The 11544-nt window shown below is 45.5% G+C and overlaps 1 protein-coding gene across 4 annotated transcripts; it reads left to right on the top strand.

Annotated features, from left to right (window-relative positions):
• Nucleotides 1–48: 48 nt before the first annotated feature.
• POFUT1 (protein O-fucosyltransferase 1) lies at nt 49–10926 on the top strand (the record flags this gene model as incomplete). Of its 4 annotated transcripts, none has more annotated exons than XM_081196438.1 (7): nt 49–401; nt 2623–2740; nt 3215–3397; nt 4223–4335; nt 6467–6659; nt 7811–8053; nt 9019–10926. In XM_081196438.1, 7 exons carry the CDS (start codon nt 49–51, stop codon nt 9205–9207), a joined length of 1392 nt encoding a protein of 463 aa, XP_081052564.1. In that variant the 3' UTR covers nt 9208–10926. The 4 variants fall into 4 exon arrangements, with proteins under 4 accessions (XP_081052564.1, XP_081052565.1, XP_081052566.1 ...); XM_081196439.1 differs by having other exon boundaries at nt 151–401; nt 2619–2740; XM_081196440.1 differs by lacking the exon at nt 49–401 and adding an exon at nt 529–700 and having other exon boundaries at nt 2619–2740.
• Between the last annotated feature and the right edge of the window lie 618 nt (nt 10927–11544).

Below are 11544 nucleotides of genomic sequence, written 5' to 3'. Positions count from 1 at the left end.
CGCCTTTATTTTCCTCTCGCGGGCTCGCTCGCGCCCCTCAAGGCCTCCATGGCGCCACATCCGGCCCAGACCGGAAGCCGCCTCGGCCCGGCCGCTCTGCCCTCACGAGCGCCGCCGCCGCCGCCGCGGGGCGTGCCGGGAAAAGGGGCCGGTCGCCATGGAGACGGGCGCGGCCTAGCCCGGCCTAGCGAGGCAGCTTCTCTCCCGCTAAACCTTACGAGCCGAAGCCGCTTCTTCCAAGCCGGAGGAAGAGACGGAGGGAGGCATGGCTGTTCCCGGGAAGGAGCCGGTCGGCGTCGCGGGCCTGCAGGTGCTGCTCGTCCTGTTCCACCTGGGCAGCGGAGGCGAAGGCGGCGGCGCCTGGGACCCGTCGGGATACTTACTCTACTGCCCCTGCATGGGTGAGGCGGCGGGGGGGGGCGCCTCCTTTCTTCCCCTCCCAGGGCGCCACTCGGGTCATCACCGTATCCTCTCCCCCCCCCCCTTTTCTCCTTCCTCTCGCAGGCCGGGGGCTCTGAGGGGCCTTCTCGGTACCGTTGGACTACAACTCCCGTCATCCCTCACTGCGGACCGCGCTGGCTGCTGGGAGTGGAAGTCCAGCCGTACCTGTTTTTTTCAGAACTTACTCAAAATCAAGCAAATGTTTAACGTGGAGATGGAGTATTAACCACACTTGCTGTCACTGAGAATATACGTTAAGGTTCACTTTGTTTGTTTGTTTGTTTGTTTGTTTGTTTGTTTTGCTGCATGCAGGGATGTAAAGGGGCAGCTGATGAATAATCATTTTGACAAATTCTGGAGGGTGTTAACTAGAGTTTAACTGAGAACAAAGCACAGCAATAGGGGCACATCTTGGACATATCTCATGCGGAGAGTGGGAAACCGGTTTTGGAAAACTGTATTAAATTGAGTTAATTTGGCAGTGATTTGTAATACAGTGGTACCTCGGGTTACATACGCTTCAGGTTACAGATGCTTCAGGTTGCAGACTCCGCTAACCCAGAAATAGTACCTCAGGTTAAGAACTTTGCTTCAGGATGAAAACAGAAATCGTGCTCCAGCGGCGCGGCGGCAGCAGGAGGCCCCATTAGCTAAAGTGGTGCTTCAGGTTAAGAACAGTTTCAGGTTAAGAACGGACCTCCAGAACGAATTAAGTACTTACCACTGTACTGTAATTCAGAAAATCAATAAAAATAATTGGCAGTGAAGTCCAGTCATACCTAGAGGCTGCAGATTCACATCTTTTTTCTCCTCTGTTCCTTTTACCTTTTTGCTAAAACAAAAACAAAAACCAACATGTTGTTTCTTCTGCTGTGCTTTTTTGTAACTTGGGATGCTGCCGTGCTGTGAAGGTGGGTCGCAGTCCATCCAGCACAGTGTTGCTTGCGGTGACTGGCAGCAGCTTCCTTGGACTGCAAACCAAGAGTCCTTCCCAGGCCTCTATGGCCTTTTAAATTGTATGTGTGGAAGGCTGTTATTGTTTTGCTTATTATATTATGTATTTTTGTGTTTTTAATACTGTAAACTGCCCTGTGGTCCTTGAAGGGTGGCATCTAAAATTAATTCATATTAATGATGAAGGGCCTAGAAAGGCTACAATGATGATATTGGGGATCAAACCTGGTGCCTTGCGCATGCAAAACAGGTGCTCTGCAGTTGAGTTATGTCCTTTTACAAGACTGTTTCCCCCTGCCTGTCAGATGATGGGTCAGAGGGACAAGTTCAGTCCTGCTGGGTGCTGCTGCACTAGTGTGTTTTCCACAGGGCAAAGCAGACCTGTGTTGCCAGCAGGCTTGAACCTTCTGCTCATCATTTGGCGAGCAGAGAGTTCCATCCTGCTGGGTGCTGCTTCCCCAGCATGTTCCTGGTGGGGCTGCTGCCCTGTAGGTTATTGTTAGGTTGCTGCATGCTACTATTGCATTATAGGTTAGGGAGTGACCTGCTTGTGGTTCTTGATCAACCTGTGGAGTGCACCAATTAGAAGTTAAATGTTGAAAGTCAAGAAAATAATACAAAGTGTATGGACTTAAAGTGTGTGTGTGTGAGAGAGAGAGATTTAAAGACTGCTAAACTATTATAAACTCCCTGGGCAAGCTTTCAATTAAGGTGACAGCAACTGTGATTTTTATTTCAGCTTTGTAAATAGCCACTTGATTATTCGCTATGGGTATAATTTGCCTCCAGGTTACCAGACGTCTCATTGCCACCTTCCTTGATACCGCTTTCTGACAGCTTTCCAAATAAATCCACAGAGGTCAGAAGTCTTGCTACCCAAATATACTTTCTTCTGTTAGTCCTTTGTGCAATAAATTTCTTAAACTTTTGTAAGAGTTTCCTTTCTTGTTATTTGGAAGTATTTATTGGTTGCTGTTGATTACTAGGGGTTTTTTTATGCGGGGGGAGAGGACTTCTGCAAGCTTCTGTGGGTTGGGAGTAGTTCCAGAGTCCTAACATTTATGCGACTTGCCTTATGCTTAAGCTTTGTGAATAATTCAACATAATGAAGGAAGCATTTTGATTTTGGCAGCCATGTAGTTCTTCAGTATGATGTTGCCCTAGGCTTGTTGCTCTGCCCCAGCCTGGTGACTAAGAAACAGGTCTTTATGTTCTATTTCAAGGGAGATTTGGGAACCAAGCAGACCATTTTCTGGGCTCTTTGGCGTTTGCTAAAATGGTGAATAGGACCTTAGCTGTGCCCCCCTGGATTGAGTACCGGTATCACAGGCCTCCCTACACAAATGTAAGTAGTTCTGAGAACTTCTGAGGTATATTTGGGTTCTGTGCTTTTGGAATGCTACGTATTTTCCCAAAGCCACACATAAGCAGGCTCAGTGAATAGGTCCTTGGAACAGATGAGTTAATTCTGCTAGTGTTGGGTGCTATCTACATTTTGTATACCTTGTACAAGCCCAAAAAAAAAGTTTTCAACCATTAAGCTCTGGTCCCCCTCTAGCCTCTAGTCTTTAATTAGCCAACTGCAGGTCTTGAAAGCTCTCCTGGCCTCTGCTTCAAGCTGGAGTTTCATGCATAGTGAAGGAGTCAATAGTACGTCAAACCTGCAAATCTGACAGACCAGGGTAGACTAGGTTTTGGAAATCCTTCAGCCCTTTAAGTTATGCTGCTCGCTTTTCCTTCAGATGGTTGTGGATTCACTATTTCTGGAACAATTATGTGTGTGGACAGGCTCCTAAACTCTGTTTTCTTTGCATTGCAGCAGCACGTTCCCTACAAAGAATACTTCAAGCTGGCGCCTCTCCTGGAGTACCACCGGGTCATCACTTTGGAAGAATTTATGGAAAAGTTGGCACCCATCCACTGGCCTCCTGGCAAGCGAGTGGCATACTGCTTTGAAGCGGCAGCTCAGAGGAGTGCTGACAAAAGGACTTGCCCTATGAAGGTAGGAGTCCTTCTCATCCATGAGGTGCCTTCTGTAACCCTGGGCTGTAGTAAAAGCTCCGCTGCTGCCATTCTTCTAAATCAAGAAAAAAGCACACCAAGAACTGTGGCCAATATAAGTTTCAATAGTGGGAGTGGTCCCTACTCGCGAAGCAATAGTCAATTGTAACAAAAACTAATCCATTCAAAAGTATGTATTCTGACAAGGATTACAAACTCAAATAGAGATTAGGAACTCAGAGATTACAAATTCAAACTCATAAGGATATGTATAACATAATAATTCGTTACAGTATTAGAGATAAGAGTTCATGTTAGTCCATAGTCAGATTTGATGTGAAGATCTTAGTTTCAATAATTGAGCAGAAGTCAATTATGGATCAGAAATTATGGATAAGAACCCAGGACAGGGCCCTGTTTCGATATATTCACCTTCATCAGCTGGAAGTATCAAACATTGCATGAAAATACATTTAAATTCTAAATTATCATAAATTATAAAACAGTATTATGCAACAGCTAGCTAGGGACCATGGGAGTTGTAGGCCAAAAACATCTGGAGGGCCGAGTTTGAGGAAGCTTGTTCTAGATAATGTTCTGTGGATCATTTCAGTGTGTTTGTATTTAACTTTCTTTCATCCTCTCTGTACTTGGAAAGCTTCTGGGAAACTTACACACAGGTTTTAGTGGGGGCGGGACTATGGAATATGGGTTGTGTCAGCTAGGAGCTTGCGGCTCCCGTAGCAGCTGCAAATCTGCCTGTTCCTCTGGCCTGCCTCACCTTTCGTCTGCCGCAGTGAACGAGCAGCTGCCTTTGCTTTTGCAGGATGGAAACCCCTTTGGCCCCTTTTGGGATCAGTTTGCTGTGGATTTCGATAGGTCGGAGCTGTTTGGAGGCCTCTCCTTCAGTGCCTCTTACAAGGACCACTGGATTCGAAGGTAGCAAGTGTCGCTTGGGGGTGGCATTGGGCGAAGGGCATGGTTAGGCACTGGGCACATTCCTCCATTGCTGCTCTGGCTTGTAAAGGGTTCTTTGAAATCATCATCATCATCATCATCATCATCTTTTATTTGTATCCCGCCCTCCCCAGCCGAAACCGCGCTCAGGCGGCTAACATCAGACATATAACTGTTGGGATGCTGCTAAGGAATCAGGGGCAATTGGCAAGCCCCCAGATGGCTCCAGCCCACCGGCCAACATGCCGGTCAAACTCCAGTCCTTGGTGCAGCATGAATCTGCGACCCAGAGCTTCAGAAGCTGGGCACGCAACTCAGCAGAGTAAACGCACAACAGAAGTGGCAAGGAGAGGCTGTGTTAAGCATATTTACAGGCAGTTTGTTCAGCGTACATCAGGACAAAAGGAAAAACATGTCTTCTCCCTTTCATGTCCAAGCAAGCAGCATAAGCAGTAGCTATACACACAACGGAAGTTCCCAGCAAGCTGTGCTGGAGTGTAAACAGACATCTGACATACAACAATTCCACACATCTGTTAAGGTGGAACGGAATATCTTAACAATAACATTGGTATAAAATCAAACAATAATTAAATTACCTCCTAAAAAACAAGTCAGTATCAAATTAAAATCTAATTAGATGGCTTTCCGCAGGATTAGGGTTGCTGTCAACTTTCAGATTTGAAAATAGGGGATCAGCAGCCTCGAAAATAAGGGATCAGCAGCCTCACCTGTCCCAGGGACAGTCTACAGGATATCTAACGATCCAGGATAGCAGCCGGAAGCAGCGGGAGATGGTGCTGGAATAAGGGAATTTCCCGCAAAAAAGGGAAGGTTGACAGCTATGGTTGGGAACAGTAAATGCTCATCAGGCCCAGCTGCTTACGCTGTTCTTATATGGGCCTGTGAGAATGCTGGGAGGCCTCTTTCAGACTAGTTCTTATACAAAAAGAGAAGGGGATTCAGGCTGAGCCCTGACCAAAGGCCTGGCGGAACTCGGTCTTGCAGGCCCGGCAGAAAGATGCCAAATCCCGCAGGGCCCTGATCTCTTGTGGCAGAGTGTTCCACCAGGCCGGGGCCAAGGGCAGCCTAATCTCCCTGAGACCTGGAATCTCCAAGATGTTGTTATTTGCAGACCGTAAGGAAAGAAGGACAAGTATCCTGTCTTTCTGCACGGATGGCAACCAAGGTAACTTAACAACAAGAAAACACAAAAACAGACAAAATATAATAACAGACAAAAACTGAGCAGATAAAAATGCCTTGATAATAACATTACATTTTCCATTGAGGATGGGAGAAGAAGCAGTGGCATATAGCAAAATAGGGGTCTTTCTGGTTCCTATTTTTGGGAGATGACCATCTGGGTCCATTGGACTTTCCTCTAAATCATTTAGGAAAAAGCTAAACAATGTGGGGGCGAAAATACAGCCTTGTCTCACTCCCCTAGCCATCTCAATACAATCTGAAAGTTGGCCCTGCAACCCACATCTAACCTGCAATTTGCTATTACTGCACAGAGCTTTAATGAGGAAGAAGAGTCGCATAACGGTCTTTGGGTGGTATGTGTTTTGTAAGAAGTTCAAGGATCTTGGGCAGTAGAACTAGGAAAGACACCTCCAGCTCTGAGACCGTAAGACACTGCTGCCAGTTGGCATGTGTGGGACAAAGGTTTGTGACAGTATTAGGCAGCTGCATGCATGCATAACTAAAGTCTGCTTGCTTAGTCTGTTGATTTTTCAGAGATTGCTGCCGTAGTTTAAAATACAGGGAGGTGCACTTTGCAACTTCTTTCCCCTAAGGAGGCCCGCCTAAGCTCCAGTATGCAAATATTTGGGAGGTGATGCAAGTGTCTGGGGAATTAGGAAGTTCTTATGAGCTGAAGAGCATGACAACAGAAATGCAAAATACAGATTAACTTTATTCGGGTTAGCATATTCTTCATAAATCTTGTTAGTAATTCATCTCTTTGTTGTAGGTGTGTTAAAAAAAAATTAACTAGAAAAAAGCATTTGCATTAAAAGTTCTCAACAGTAAAAACTGAGCAACACTGGTGCGAGAAAACATGGCAAGTTGTAGCTCCTGTTGATCTTTCCACTGTGTCTTTTACTAGGTTTCCCTCCTCTGAACATCCTGTTGTTGCTCTTCCGGGGGCACCAGCCCAGTTTCCAGTTCTGGAAGAGTACCGCTCCCTGCATCAGTACATGGTATGGTCTGATGAGATGGTGAACAAAGGCGAGTCCTATATTAATTCGTTCCTGGTCAGACCCTACGTGGGAATCCATTTGCGTGTCGGTTCAGACTGGGTATGGTTCTTACATATACTTCCATGGGGACTGTAATGTGGGCAGGGCTGTAATAGAGTCTGACTGGCAGCTTCTAGCTCCATATGAATAAAAAAGGGAGAGGGCGGGGCTGTTAAGAACATATGCTGGTTCAGAACAAAATTCTACCTAGCTCAGCATCCTGTTGCTTACCTAGGGCCATCCTTTGTCAGCTGGGTGCCTCTGGGAAGCTCATAAGCAGGAGTTGAGATCAGGTACCCTCTCTCTGCTTTCTTCCCCAGCAGCTGGTGATATTCAGAGGCATGCTTTCTCTGATCCTGAAGGGGTGTACACATTGTGACTTGCAGTTATTGACAGCTTCTTGCATACTTGAACTAGACTGTTTGGGGATGGAAATATAACTGAAGCTAACAACAACAACAACAACAACAACAACAACAACAACAACAACACATTTTATTTATACCCCGCCCTCCCTGGCCAGAGCTGGGCTCAGGGTGGCTAACACCATTAAAAGCACAGTAAAAACATAATGGGGGGGAAAGAGAGAGAGAGAGAGAGAAAATATTTAAAATACATGTTAAAATGCAATTTAAAATGCAGCCTCATTTTAAAATAGCCGATAAATCAAGACCATAAGGGGAGGGGAACATAAGGGTCAGACCGAGTCCAAACCAAAGACCAGACGGAACAGCTCTGTCTTGCAGGCCCTGCGGAAAGATGTCAAGTCCCGCAGGGCCCTGGTCTCTTGTGACAGAGTGTTCCACAACGTTGGGGCCAGTATTGAAAAGGCCCTGGCCCTAGTTGAGACCAATCTAACCACCTTGTGAACTGGGACCTCCAAAATGTTGTCATTTGTGGACCTTAAGGTCCTCCGCGGGGCAGACCAGGAGAGGGGGTCCCGTAGGTACGTGGGTCCTAGGCTGCATAGGGCTTTAAAGGTCAAGAGCTGATCCTGTACTCCACCAGGAGCCAGTGCAGCTGGTAAAGCCCTGGATGAATGTGATCCCGTGGCAAGGACCCTCCATTAGCAATGTGGGTTTTTTGCCTGCTTTGGCTAGTTGTATGGAATTCTCCATTGCTATAAAGTCCTCCTACCTTTGTATGATGCTCTGTTTCTCACCACTTCTACCCGTGTGTGATGTTCTGTTTTTCTCCTCCCCCCGCCTTAGAAAAATGCATGCAATATGTTGAAAGATGGCACTGCTGGGTCTCATTTAATGGCGTCGCCACAGTGTGTGGGCTATGATCGGAACACCGCTGCACCCCTTACCATGGATATGTGTCTGCCAGGCCTGAAAGAGATAAAACGAGCGCTAAGACTCTGGGTGAAGAAGACAGATGCAAAAGCTGTGTACATCGCCAGTGACTCTGAACCTTATACGAAGGAAATACAGCAGCTTTTCAAACAAAAGGTAATGTCCTGCTGCAGCTGGAGCAATGAGTAGTTACTGGTGGTGCAAACTTCACTGCTTTTCTCTCTCTGGGTGTATGCATTGGAAATATTAATATCTTGCCTTTCTTCTCAGACGGAGGAATCGGGGGGGGGGCTTACAGCAGGGATGGGCAGAAAAAAGTTTGGGCTCTACTGGGTCTTTGAGTGATTTGGCAACACAGTTCTTTTGCTCAGAATACAGTGGTGCCCCGCAAGACGAACGCCTCGTGAGACGAAAAACTTGCAAGACGAAAGGTTTTTTCGTTTTCGAGTTGCTTCGCAAGACGAATTTCCCTATGGGCTTGCTTCGCAAAACGAAGCTTGCCCCGCAATCTCCGGGGACAGAGGGGAAGGCGCGTGGCCATTCCCCTCTCTCCCCGGACCCCTTTTGAACCAAGGGGCGGCAACGGGGAGAAGTGATCTTCTCCCCTCCGCCCCTTGCTTCAAAAGAGGGGACAGAGGGGAAGGCGCGCGGCCATTCCCCTCTGTCCCCGGACGGTCTCCATAGGAACACATTGATTGATTTCCAATGCATTCCTATGGGATTTCGTGCTTCGCAAGACGAAAAACTCGCAAGAAGAAAAAACTTGCGGAACGAATTAATTTCGTCTTGCGAGGCACCACTGTATATGATGTGGTTGCATTAGATATAGAGGTAGCTGAACACTACTTCGGAAATCATTCAGGTGACTTTCCACATGGCAAACCTGAGGTGAGACATTGTGGTGGTTCTTGAACCAAGGAGTGTAAGACAGAACGGCATCCAACAGACTCCGTCTGAAAGATACTCTGGGAACCTGAAGGCGCTATAGAAAGGTGGAGCTTGATGAAACAAGTTCAGGTGGAGGGATAGAGTGAGCAGGTGGACAGCTTGTGGCAAACGCCACGTCTGCTTGTGTGTGTTCACTTTCAATCACTGGGCTCTGCTTGTTTTCCCCTTTTCAGATAAAAGTGGTGTACCTGCAGCCTGAAGTGCCCCAGGTAGATTTGTACATTCTCAGCAAGTCTGACCACTTCATTGGAAACTGTGTTTCTTCCTTTACTGCCTTTGTGAAAAGAGAACGCGATGTGCATGGGAGACCCTCGTCCTTTTTTGGCATGGACTATCCACCCACGTCAAGGGACGAATTGTAGCCCCTAGAGGAAGAGATGCCTTTCGACCCACTACTTGCATACAGTTCTCATAAATACAAGGTCTCCCTCAAAGCAAGCACTGGATATATCTGGATTCTACAGGTTCATCCTCATGGCATTCCTTGAATATTACTAGAACGTGACCTGAAAGGAGAAGTGGATGACTTCCAGGAAACATTCCCTCCTCCCACATTTGTGGTTCAAATAAGCAAACCCACTCCCGTTCCTCTCTTCCCCTTTCTGTGCTGTCTTGCTACCTCTTCTGGAATTAATGACTCGTCTGGTGCTTCCTTAATGCACAGTATTCTCAAGACAGCTTGTTCACTGACAAGAAGTGTTCTGACATTAAGAACTGGGAACCAGCAGATACGTTCTCAGTTGTGCAACCGACTGACATTTGCCTTATGTCCTTTTGTTTTCTGAGCTGCCAAATGGATTTAATTCCCATTCCCCCTTGCTGGGAGTGGGGAGACTATAAGCAAATGATTTTGCTATCAGCTGTGACACGTTATGGGACTTTCACAGGAGTTTTAGTCCTAATAACTCTGGTGCCCTGTGGACCAGTTCTGTTTGAGGCAATTCCCAGGTAGCATAGAGATACTTTTTTTTATCCTATTACACAAGAGCCTTTTAGAGCATTTTTGTATTTTACAAAATTGGCAGTCTAAGCACTGTACACAGTATAAAATAGAAGTTAAGAAATAATCTCCTTTTTGAAACACCATAATAATTCGTAAATCAAATATTATGCACCTTTTATTGGGCCCATTTGCAACTTCGCTGAGAGCTCAGTGCATCAATTGCATTTTAATGGCTTGTGGTGGGTCAGCAATCATGTCTTTCTGAGCTCTCTATTCTGGAAACCCAGCCTGGCTGCCATCTTGAAACTATTTTGTTTCATTGAGCAGGGGGTTAGACTAGGAGACCTCCAAGATTCCTTCCAACTCTTGTACACTCATTCTTTGAGCATCCTTTTTATGTTTAGAAGCTGTGACCTTTGAAAAGTCTCTGAAAGGAATAACCACTTGGTCCACTTTCAATTTCAGATATTTACTTTGAGTCTCTTGAAAAGAGGAGCCAACAGATAGTGGATCTTGATTTTTTTGTTTTAAAGGTTTTATGCACTTTTCTCTGCATAATTGCTCTGAAATCATGATTCAGCTTTCTCGATGTACATTTGAACTATGCTCACTAATTTACCTGTAGAGTTTTCCCACAGAAAAATACTCAGGCAGATCTGCAAACTGTCAGGTTAATCTAGTTCATGTTATGTTTCCTCATCACATCAGTAGTAACTTTCTGTGGTGACAGCACAGCAACATACCCTCTGATAATTATCTGCTCCTGTGCATTCTGAACATCAGTTGACAAATTGTCCTGGCTGCTGACTGCAAGCCTGAACTATCCTTCCATCTGCACTCTATATTAAGACTGAATATGTTGTGCTGGGGGAAATAACTTTCTGGAGCTTTCTATTTGCTTTATTGGGCTCGAATTGCACAGACAGCATTGTTAGCCTCTGTATCTTCCTTTTAGGTGTTGATGAAACAATCTTGCAATAGCAGGATTGAATTGCAAATGAACTTTTCCTAGGTTTGGTTGCTTGTGGTAGCAGTATTGCCTCCAGTCTCTTTTCTGTCTTCCTTTGCCATCTTCTGAAAAGATTCTGGTTCATAAATGCTAACAGTTTCAGCTGACCAGTAAACACTTTTATAAGCAGCAACTTTGCAAGTTTATTAATTTAATCACTACCTTGCATCACTTATTGATAGTGAATTATCACTGGCAAGCTACAAATCTGAAAACCAGCATTGTATTTGCTGGAAACGTCTTTGCTCATCTTTATGAAGTACTGGAGAAGTTTGTTTAAAAGTTCCGTCTTAAAAGGTATAGAGAAGCACTAGGCTTGGAAGAGAAATGCAGTTCCTGTGTTTTGGTAGATTCTGCAGTGAAACCATGTGTTCCAAAGCTAACCGTAATATGGATGATGATAATGATGGTGATGATCAAATGAAAAAAAGACTCTCAATAGATTGTCCAGGAATATTTATGAAGAACAACAAAAAAACCCAAGGAAGGCTGAGGCTGTGACAGCACATGGAGATGATCTCTGACTTCATCTGTTAGGTGGGATCCTCCCTTCTGCTTGAGCTTCTGAAAGAATACAGTATTTTGATTCCAAAGATCAGTAAGTGCCACAATATTTCCGTCTGGAGCAGCAAGAACAAACAGTTACTCTTCTGCAATTCGTCAATAAGCATAAGAATATAGCAATTTCCTTGATGGATCAGGCAAAGGTCCACCTTAAACCAACCTTTTGTTTCCAACAGCAGCCAT

This window comes from Podarcis bocagei, assembly GCF_964188305.1.
Source record: "Podarcis bocagei genome assembly, chromosome: 5".
Taxonomy (NCBI): Eukaryota; Metazoa; Chordata; class Lepidosauria; order Squamata; family Lacertidae; genus Podarcis; species Podarcis bocagei.
Note: the sequence above shows the minus strand (reverse complement) of the source record. Positions and strands in the feature narration are given on the sequence as shown.